This window comes from Schistosoma mansoni, chromosome 2 (genome assembly GCF_000237925.1).
Source record: "Schistosoma mansoni strain Puerto Rico chromosome 2, complete genome".
In the NCBI taxonomy this organism is placed as follows: domain Eukaryota; kingdom Metazoa; phylum Platyhelminthes; class Trematoda; order Strigeidida; family Schistosomatidae; genus Schistosoma; species Schistosoma mansoni.
Window position 1 is genome coordinate 4,886,903 of NC_031496.1, and position 11,667 is coordinate 4,898,569.

Below are 11,667 nucleotides of genomic sequence, written 5' to 3' on the forward strand. Positions count from 1 at the left end.
AAAACCTTATACAACTAAAAATGAATGCATTGATAGGAGCACTAACGATACTAATACTATCAATAATGATAGTGATAATAATACTAAAGGATATTAACAATAAAAAAATTCGCTAAATGATGTAATTAGTTGCGATTTCTTTTTAAAAAGACAACAGGTTACTAGAAAGGATGAAGTACGACAAAAACATTTGTTACTTCAATAAAAGTAGGCTGGAATGATGCGAAAAGTCAATAAACACAGGCAACTTAATTATTACAAGACGATGACGGGGAGACAAAGAATGAATATAGCTGTATAGTTTAATTATAAAGATATTGTTTGTTTAAAATAAATTACGTGAGGACAGTAATACAACAAAACAATAGATAAATCACAATTCATTTCTTATAACAAAGAATAACGATAGACAAGTATCTGTGTGTAGATGATGATGAAGTATAACGACGCATCATCTCATAATGGTGAAAATATGAGATGTAAAGCAGGAGAACAAACTCAGCATAAACAGACTAGTAATAATAATAATCAGCCTTCCATGTCTAAATTATTGATAGAGAGGTCGATATGAAGTGTCACAAGTTATTCAATAACTGAAAGCTACAACATATGAAAGAGAGCAAAAGGAAAGTTTACATAATAATGATAATAACACTAGCAACAGATAGAAAAGAACAAAACATTACAAGTTAAATTTGACTTTAAGGATGCTGAGTAGTAGTAGTAATTAGGTAGAAAAACAAATCTTTTCGTATATTTCTTCTCCACCTATTCAACAAGTACACAAACATTCGAGCTATGTAGATCGAAAAAAGATAAGGACCACGACGACAGTAACCATAACAACAACAGCAAAGTGGTAAACGATAAGAAAGACCAGTCCTCTTCAATCTCTCATGGATATAATTGATATTATATATGCACAGAGAATAATGAAACAATAGATGAGTGTTTTGTTTTTTTTAGAAACAGTGGAATCAGCCATTTTCGGAGGACAAATACAAAAAAGGAAGCATGAAAAAAATTTACATATAAAGATAAAACACGTTATTATTATTGTTGCTGTGCTATCAATTTAAACCTAAAAGGAATGGCACTGGGGAGTTATATGAGGATAACAAAAATAAATGTAGATGGATAATTGTAAGTGATTGTGAGTAGGTTGGTGTGGTTTTATAGGTGTCGATAATGAAATGCATAATAATTTCAGTTTTGTAGTTAACACATGCCGTTTCAGGGGCGAAACTGTGAATATAGCTTCTCAAATACAGACTCAAACAGGTCCTAAAAACATTGAGATGTACATGTATACATTTTACGCTAGGTGGGAAACAAAAATCAAAACAGAAACACAGGAAACAAGTCGATTTTAACACCAGTTCCCCGCTCACACACATGAGTACAACATATGAGATCAAATGTTCTTTGTTCAATTATTATTGTTGTATTCGTTCTGTTATAAAAACGAAAAATAAGACAAGAGAACCGAAGAAAGGAAAGTAATAAAAAACCCAAAGTTAGAGAATTAGACATTTTCGTTTCGATGTTTTCTGTTTCACTTGTGGCATTTGCTTGTTGATTTGTCGGACAAGATCAAAGAAAATCTACATTTTTTGTTTACAGAAAAAAAACAAAAATAATAATTATATAGGAGAAAGTTAAGACAATGATTTTACTGAGATATTTTACAAATTTATTAAAGAGAGTAAGGCGATAAAAAAAATACTCAAAACTAAATTCAATTATGGTGCTGAACCAATCAGAATCAAGAAAAGGAATTCAAGGTTATGGCAAGTAAATACAAAACCAGGATGTTGACTATCGAATGTGTGATGACTAATTTTAGTGGCGAAAATGCCATTAAATATTTAAAGGATGTTGGATTGTTGAGAAAAACACTCATATGTGTAGGTTGGAAATGAATAAATCCAGACGAACACGATATGGAGTAATATTTCGTTAAAATGTAAATGAAGTTTAAGGTTTAGGCTTAGAGTTTAGGGTTGGTAGTCATGGTTGCAGTGAGTCTATACAAACGACGTTGAATTCAAGAAAAAAGAACACATAGAAAAATTCAGGAAAGCTTGTCACTAATGTAGCAGGAATATAATATTTGTGCATTCTTTCATATTCCTATCATAAATCATTCATTTATGACTGCTGTCTCCTGATTTAGCGTCCCATTCATGCAAACGAGGAAAACCGAGCGTTATAAAGTATTATCCTGTAGTTGAACTGAATTTCGATAGGTCTTTGTTGGTATATGCGCATCCTGTGAGGATCGTGCTGATAAAGCTACGTTACTATTTTTTTGGAATAAATGGAATGTGGCTAACAGTAGAATGGCAAACGGACGTCTCATCCTATTTGGGACTCGAACTCTGTACCTCTCGTTTTAAACACCAACACATTATCCACAGAGCTAGATAGCTATTGATTTGTTCAACGAGTATGATATTAATGCCAAGATCTCTTTAAAAATAAATTCATACCCAAAACGTACTAGGGTGTGAACATCAACAGTGAGATGAATGAAAATTTCACTGACGAGACCCACATCAGGACAAGACGCACCTTAAACACCCTACTACTAGACATTCCATTTATTTGTAAAAAGTATGAAGTATAGTTAATAAGTCAGTCAGTCACCTACAACGTAGGACTAGGCACATATATGCATCGGTCCAAGTTACCACAACGCCTCATTAGCACAACAAGATGAACACCGAATTCATAGTAGTTACTTCAATAGTAATAATATATTATTTAGAAAAATGCATATAAGGATATAGTACAAAAAGAAAGAAGTAGTTCCTAGAAAAAAAGTGTAAAGCAATTTTAATCTCACAGTTTAAGGGAAGACAAAGAGTGTATACACCTACACCATTGTGATCGATTCTGAGAAATGTCACACACACAGTCTCCAACCACTGGTTACGATAGTCGCGCAGACCCCAACCAAGTAGTCTGCATCTACCAACATGACTCAGACCAGAAGTTAGTGACTTTATGGGCTGATGCTACGTATTTGATTTGGCCGCCACTAACGTTCTTCCAACAGTCTCCAACACTAGTTAGCATTTCACGTCGTGGTAATCGGTGTTTAGGCATACGTAACACGTGGCCTAACCATCTCAGTCAATGAGGATTTACAACCTCATCAACCGATTTACCATCATTCCCTAATACTCTGGCATCTAACCTCACTATTACTTACCCGGTGATCCCAGCAGATGCGAACAATATTTCTAAGACATATGTGATCCAAAACCAGTAACCTACGAGTATCTTCTACCCTTAATGGCCACGTTTCACAGCCGTTAAGGAAAACAGAACAAACTGCCGAGCAGTATAGCCGTCCCTTAATTGGTAGACAGATATCTCGCCTTCTCCATAGGTGACGTAAGTTGGAAAAAGCCAAAGGAGCTTTTTGAATCCGTGCAGAGATTTCGTCAGACACCCACCCATTAGGGTTGGTCAGACTTCCAAGATAAGTGGAGTTGTTGATGCACTCGACTACTTCACTCCCTATCCATAGTTCATGTATTGACGCAACCCAAACATCCTGGCATCGTTGCTCAGCGTTACCAAAAGACTGTGCATTTCATCAGCGTCTTCATCAAACAGGACTATGTCATCTGCGTATTTTAAGCCAATAAGTGGACATCCTAGTAAGAAATCAATTCCTGAAGATTCCAACGACGAGAATGTTATTTCTAGCAGTAGGTCTATGATAGAATTAGACAAAAATGGAGATAGTGGACAGCCTTGCCGGACACCACTTGAGGTTACAAAATCAGATGACAGTTCGCCATACGAGAGTCCATCAGTCCAATGGATATTGTAGAAATTAACTGGTTTTTCGTAACCATTTGGTTCAAATCACTAATAGGTGTCGCTGTTGTTTGCGCAGCTGTTTATATATTTTACCAGGTAATATCTGGGTCAGCCTCGCCTTCAAAATTGCCTAAGTGTGACTTCAATTGTTCTTTGAATTTACCCCTAGCTTTTTCATCGCTGAGTTCAACTCTAATGGGTCTTCTTGATGTGGCTTTTCTGAATTCTTATTTAGGAATTAGCAAACGAAATCGAAGAGTGAACAGATAGAAATGATGCTTAACTCAGGATGTAGAAGAACAGAGAGAAAGAATACCAAAGATAAGAAGTTTGCACCTATCGACACACCTTAAACCAATCAATGATTTTAAAGATTGACCCCATGTATTAATCTATCCTCTTTCACTTTTTATTAAACCTCACTAATGAGAGAATTTCTGATATTATGATACAAAATATGTAAATTGTTTTGTTTTTTAAATAATTGGTAAGATTACTCATCAGTTGTAAACAGCTGAAGGGAAACAACGAAACAAATGAATTCATGTTATTCTGAAACGTTCGTTCTTCCTGCTTTATTCAAACCTAATTATAATAAGCATTTCTCAAACTACGTTTACATTGATTGATAACTAAACAGTCAATAACCTAATGTGATTAAAGTACGTGTTTTGAAAAATGTCAGTTGTGACCTGAATAGCTTAATAGTAACTTCTTCGGTTGTGTGAAATTGAATGGTGCAGGTCGAGACATTATTACTTTCAAGATCGAAGATACACCCTGATGACTGTTGCCAACTAGGACAAAATCTAGGTCCATGCATTGCTGTCAATCTTCTCTAATCACTTAACACTCAGAGATATACTACTCATAGTTATTATGTGTTTTATATATTTAATGGATGTAAGTGATCCAGGAGTCAGTTGAGTATACTCCTCAATTTCACTTTCTAAATGTTGAGGGCATCAACGGATGCCAACGATAGCCTAGAATGATAGTATTTAAAGAAACGGATGTTCCAGCTAATATAGTTCGGTTGAGTCACAATGATATCCAAGCCCGACTACTATGGTGAAGTCAGCAACTACAGTCGGGATTTCAATAAAATAACAAAGAAACAGTTTATGTATATTATATTAGATGCTTTCAAATGATTAAATATTTAAAAAATGAGTAAAACATACCTCATTCACATTAATTTTAGCCTTGGCACTTGTTTCCATAAATGAACAATTTAATTGTCGACTAAGCGCATGACCCTGTTCACGACAAACTACTCGTTCATCTGCTAAATCACATTTATTTCCTACAATTATAAGTGGGACATTGGAAACATCTTTGACGCGTTGAATTTGTTCATGCAAACCTTGTAGATCATTAAAACTGGATTGTGATGTAACTGAATAACACAAAACAAAGCCTTGACCATTTTTAATGTATAGATCACGCATAGCAGTGAATTGTTCCTTGATACATGAATGATTTTAAAACAGATGATTCAAAAAGCGTAATAAATGCAAATCATGTGATTGATTATTGGATGAAAAAATATCTTATACAGTTAAGCTGAAAAATTAATAACCGATTATGAACTATGTGGGCACTATGTGGAAATTTAAATAATACAACAGAGTCTGTCCATTTGATACATAGACTGAGGTCATAAAAACTGACAAAAGTTTGAAATACATCAATCATATATATCCCTTTCAAAATATTTTTTCTATTTGTTGAGATATACTTTTACCAGCTTAGCTTATATTGTTTGAAACATTCCTGAAAATCACCAAAAGCCGGATTTTTCATCTGCCTGGTCGTGTTACAACTACTTATTTGCACGACATTATTGTGGATTTAGGGAACATTGCAGGGGGCTAGGGCTGGGTAGCAGTAGTAGTAGTAGGTAGGTAGGGTGATCTAATATGATGCTTAAAGTTAGAATTAATACCTCATGAATAATTACGGCCGAATGCACAGAAGTATTCTCACATCTTTATCGGACAGTTCGTGTACTTATGACAAAAATTACAAATTTCATCAACTGGTAGCTGACATCGGGGCCAAATTGACTCAAAACGATGAGCGTTTAAGTTCAGTGTGATTGTTCATTTAGTTATTCCTATAACTAACATAGCACCAACTCAATTTGTATATTTAATGAATAAAATAAGTTCGGCTTACTGACATATTTAATTGTTGTATTGGTAATTTAATTACTACTACCACCCCCTGATTGGCTGCTAAATCAAGAACCATAAGCTTCAGCTTTCATTGGTGTGGCACTTACAAAGCAAACGTCGTAAAGAAACTGCTTTTGTCCATCAATAAAAATACCAAAGATTTTCTATTCGAGATCTTTGTTATGGATAGAGACGAGTATAACCCAGTAGGTTGACTAGATTGTGACCTCAAAAATGATCAAAAATTCGGGTGAAGAACTCCCAGTAGACTGATAGCTATTGATTATGGATGCTAGTGATATAAGTAATGAAATACCGCTAGTCGGTGTTGGTAAGTGTAATATTTCAAAACCTGATGAAAACTGAATACTTGAACTATGCATTTATAACCAAATCTGAAAACTCGACTGAGTCCTTCACTTTTGCTGTTCCAATGCTCTATTTAATCGTCAGATTTCAACAAAAAATAACCATCCCCACTGATGAAAACTAATGTGTTTAATGTATTAATAATCAAACTGTGTAGTGGATTGGAGTTTAGAGCACACAACCTCAACTGACAATTCCAAGGTACGAACTCTGCTCCATTAAATTCTGTTTGGGAAACCAGGAAATATCTGTGGAACCTCACATCTTGCATAGCAGGCACATAAGCCTGGACTTGGTGGACGAGTTATGTTTGTACTAATGGTACTTTGTATGCAACTGTCGTAAGAGGATTTCGCTTTTCCTTACAAACTACGACGATCAATGATTGAAAGCAATCACATAGATTTACTTTTCCCACTCCTTTTGCTTTCCTTGCCCATCACTTCTTACGATTATTAAGTGAATTTATGTCAGTGCTTGACTTTTTTCACTAAATATGATATTTGGACTTCGTCAAGATGAGTTCCCACGAATCAACCGGTTTATTAAAAGGTTCCTGATATCTATTAGTTCTTCGAACCTTTTGATATGGAATGCTTACAGGCATTACTACTGTCCTAATAGTAGATTGCAGATTATCCCAGGGAACCTCAGGGTGAATATTGTCCTTAGTTTTAAGTCTTCGACCGTAGACAAGATTGACTGGAAAGTTATATAAACAGGTATTAAGTGTACCATTTTTATTAAAATGAATTATCTAGAACGTAACTAAAAATCTGTAACTTAATTCAGTTGACAAACTACACTGGTATCAACTAATTACTAAATGATAAACCACTTCAAGTGACAATAGAACCAAGCAACGCCATGTAAAAGAAAGTTAATTCTCTTTTTCTATTTTTGTATCATACACGAACTCTGAACCAGTTTATCATGCAAAATTAGACATCCTATGACAACGCTCATTTGCGTTTCTTAACCACAAGACAGCATTCAACACAGTCGGTCGAGGTTTTGTGGCAGTGTGTCATTAAGTGAAGTACCAAGGGATTGCATAAACTTCGTGCAAACTGTATTTTAACACCATCGATCGAGTCGCAATTTATGACGAGCTATTATCAGGATTGTCAACATCAAATGGTTCTCATCAGGGTTGCTATCTATCCTTTAGATTTAGTTTCGTCATAAATGTGCTTTCAGAAATCCCATTTTCTCTGCTCCGATTTGCAAGGGTTGATTTCATACTAAGAGTTACGCTTGTCGACTTGGAACGTGCATGTAACATTTAGTTAAGACGCTAACAGAATGTGATCTTTTGATTGCTTTAAGTAGCAATTCAAAGATGCTTGAGATCTGTCTCTTTTCGCCTAGTGCAAAATGTTACTTCGGAACTAGTCTGCATCAGTGCTTAAAATAATGATAAAGAGTGAAATAGATGAACACATCTACCACTTTAATTATTTGACTAAAGCAAGCACAACAGGAGTAACAGAATAAATGAATCCATCTTATTCTGTTATGTTTTTTTCTTCTTGCTTTAGTCAAATTTACCAATAGGAAGAAACATGAGACACTTTAGTTGGTTGGTCGGCGTCTTGGCACTGGTTCATAAAGTCCGATTAGCTTCCGCTAACTTGTGTCACTTGTGACGAAGGCGAGATGTCTGTTTGCCAACCAGAGAGCGAGTGTATTGAGCGACAGTCCGCTCTGGATTACTCTATGACTGTGAAAAATGATTTTCGAAAGTACATGACATGCGCATGCTGCAGGTTCTTGATTATATCCGTTCTAGGTGCGTCAATAGAGTATAGAGTAACGACGGAGTGAGCAATTCTGAGGTTAGACATATGACACTAGCTAAAGATGGTAAATCAGCTGTTTAGATAGTAATTCCTCATCAATAGGGTGGTTGGAACATAAGCTACGTATGCTGAACCACTGACTACGTCGACGTACACTGTTAGTGTAGTAGTTGGGATGCTAGAGCAGGACAAACCAACGCAAGGCATCGGTCTCTGAAGTTACTGATTGTTAGTCTGAGCTGTGCTGGTGGATGCAATCTACTTGATTGGTGTTAGCGCGATAACCAAGAGCAGTAGTCGAAGAGACCGAATAATATGGCAAACGTGTTTATCCTTTATCTTCTAATTCTTGAGTTTCAGTACTCCTTCATGCACACCTTGTCAATGTTACATTATTCACATCATGCCGATAATAGTGGCGACTTGACCAGCACACATTTGCACTAGGCCCTAAGGCGATCTTGACCGGCTACAGCTGATTTCTGTAACTATTCGAGGATGCATTTCAACACACCGAGAAGTATCTCAGCCCTTACACAAACCATTTGATTTGCGGCGCATATATATTTAGTGCCTCCTTGTACCAATGTTTATGTTTAAACAAATAAATAAAGTCATACTTTTCAGTATCGATTAAACGTCAAGAAAAGTAGGAAATTTGTTTGAGAACTATGACAAAAGCAAGTCTAACTCAATGGATTTCATTCAGTGATAATTTTGTGAAATAAGTTAGAATATAGATCCCAGATTATTGTTTAACACTTTTTTAAATAGAACATGTAACGTTTGAATTTATGGATATCAGAAATGCTGGTCAACAAGGGGCATTTTATTGCATATACCTTAGTCAAAAATAAGGTTTTAACTCTATTGCCCTAACTATTTTTCTATGCTGCGATTTTTCTCCCAGAGGTTCTACATTTGGTGTAGTTAACTTGTATACTAAAATCAAGTTTTTCAGACCACCCACTGCACAGAACTCTGTTATGTTTCATCAATACAGTTCAAATTAAAAGATAGACTAAAACAAACAATAACCAGATCAATTGTGCAAGAGTAACACTGGTGAAAAACATGCAGTTTAATATGTGATATATGGCGCGGTTAAAGTTTTAAGGGGGAAAAGCTGCTAAACTTATTACATGTAGACATTGGACTGCATATGCAGAACATTACAATACTTACCGTACCAGCTGTGTCGAGAATTTCCAACATACACTGTCTGTTATCAATCTCGATTTGTTTTCTGTAGCTATCCTCAATGGTTGGATCATACTTTTCCACAAAGATTCCTTGTACAAACTGCACAGTCAATGCGCTTTTTCCAACACCTCCACTTCCCAGAACAACTAGTTTATACTCTTGCATTGGGTTTGGAAATGAATATTTTTATTAAATCGAGTTACTGAGTTGTAATCAATGTATGGTGATAAGGTTAGTATTGTAAAACACTTCTGAATATCCTGTATTTTACTATGCCGTATTACAGCACCTGGACAATAGGAAAAAGCAGACCGTACATAATTCGGAAATTCCCAACTATGCTTCAAAATTTAGGAACGAAACAGTTACAACTATGATTTTGTAAGCGTCATTTAGGTTTAAAATATATGTGAAAATAAATATCTTTACAGTTTAGATTGTAACGACCATATTGCGGACGCGATACAGAATTTTGGTTCCTTAAGTGTGTTTGAATAAGTATTGGAAGAACGTTACGAAACCTTTTCATAACACTTCAACAATGCTCCAAATAAAGTCAGACTTGTTGGCATAATGATGAGGTCACCATGTGCTGGAAACATTTATTTATTTGAACAAATAAATATTGGTACAAGAGGGCACCATATATATATATATATATATATATATATATATATATATATATATGCGTCACACAATGAGAATGGGAAAAGGAAAGAGAGAGTGAGGCACATACAAGGAGAAAGAGTAAAAAGAAAAGAACAATAACAACCACAGATTAGTGTATGATAGTGTAATAATAAGGATAATAATGAGGGAAACAGAAATGTACAACCAGGAGGACTCTTTCAGTTAAGGGAGTTATAACCACTTTTTATGAAGAAAGTAAAATAAGGTTACATCAGGATCGTCACTGGTTTCTATTCTGAGCCATACTTGACAACGTCTTTAGCTGTTGTGTTGCACCATCTCTAGGACCCCAACCAGGGAGTCGTGAAGTAACAACAGAAGCCAGTCACGTACAGCTTTACTTCATACCCGTAAGCTCGAGGTATTGACTAACTGGAGATCCACCGTGCATACACACGAAAACAACACGTAAATTTCATTGTTATTCATGAAGGGCCATATGCTAGCACTAAAATTAATATGCATTGCCATCCAAATTTTATTGAGGCACTTAACTCGTAAGGCATCGCATCTGTATGAAAATAATAGGGGAGACTTTTCTAGCATAAATGACTCATTAACTATGTTTTATTGAAACACACCAGCTCACTAATCAAAAACTAATGTGTGTAAGGTGGTTGTAGATTGAGATTTTTTCTAATCACTTCACTCAGGTCGGGATAAGAATAATTATACTTAATCGTGTGCTATAAGAAGGATGCTTTAGGAATATTCAATTCATATGCTTGCCATATATGTAGTTTTTAACAAACATTGATAATGAAGATGTAATTACTACTTGTGTCTTCATAATATTTGTCAGGTAAATTATTCAACAAGTTTGTTATGAAAAACGGTTACCAACGTGCAGAATCTAACATACAATAGTCGGATAATATGCAATAATAAGTGTCAAGACAATACGAATTACCATCGGACACCATAAAAATGAAGAATGAATGAATATACCACGCATAACTGAGAATACATGCAAAAGTCAAAACTTACGAACACAGTATCCCAAAACAGCCGCCTTGCAGATTACGCGCTACTAAGCAATCATTGTATGAGTTCAAATAATCATCATTAGATGGAAACAATTTCGCTCACCTAACCTACAGGAGTTTGTATAAATGAGAACCAGGTTTTTTAAAATACAAATACCCTTCGATTTTTATGGGGACTGGGAAAATCTTTTAACTCATGTTACTGAACTTCATCTGATAACTATTGAGATATTCTTTTTACATAAATATGTACAGAATATATCTAACAGGATTGTATATTAGTTTACCCATATTACCGGATATTCGTATGACTGATGCCTTCAATATGTACAGTAAACTTATTGGATGGGTAACAAAGCATAAATATGTAATGTGCACATGTCATTAGATTGCTTTCCCTCTATGGCATGCTTTGACATTTTGCAAATTGTTAAATGATTTATATCTCATATATTTGGGGATGAAGGGTCGATATATCGCTAGGTCGTGCCGCAGGAGATCTTAAAGTTGCCACAGGTATTCGGAATTTGACAACGCCTGTACACGTAACACCTTTATAATCAAAGTATGCGAGCTCAGTCAAATCAGAAGTCAGGAATA

General features: G+C 35.3%; 1 protein-coding gene across 1 annotated transcript; it reads right to left on the reverse strand.

Moving 5' to 3' along the window:
• Positions 1-1,147: 1,147 nt before the first annotated feature.
• On the reverse strand, positions 1,148-11,100 carry Smp_142450 (putative rap1 and). Its single transcript, XM_018795416.1, has 4 exons — positions 11,069-11,100; positions 9,374-9,680; positions 5,022-5,303; positions 1,148-1,604 (listed from the first exon to the last, which is right to left on the reverse strand). The coding sequence occupies exons 2-4, from the start codon at positions 9,554-9,556 to the stop codon at positions 1,518-1,520; spliced, it is 552 nt and encodes a 183-aa protein (XP_018649731.1). The 5' UTR covers positions 9,557-9,680; positions 11,069-11,100; the 3' UTR covers positions 1,148-1,517.
• Positions 11,101-11,667: the final 567 nt, after the last annotated feature.

Coding starts and splice junctions, on each gene's coding strand:
- Smp_142450 (XM_018795416.1), bottom strand. CDS start 9,556: ATGCAAGAGTATAAACTAGTTGTTCTGGGAAGTGGAGGTGTTGGAAAA. Junction 5,304..9,373: donor TTCTCGACACAGCTGGTACG/GTAAGTATTGTA, acceptor TCATGTATCAAG/GAACAATTCACTGCTATGCG. Junction 1,605..5,021: donor CTAAAATTAATGTGAATGAG/GTATGTTTTACT, acceptor CAAAAAATGTAG/ATTTTCTTTGATCTTGTCCG.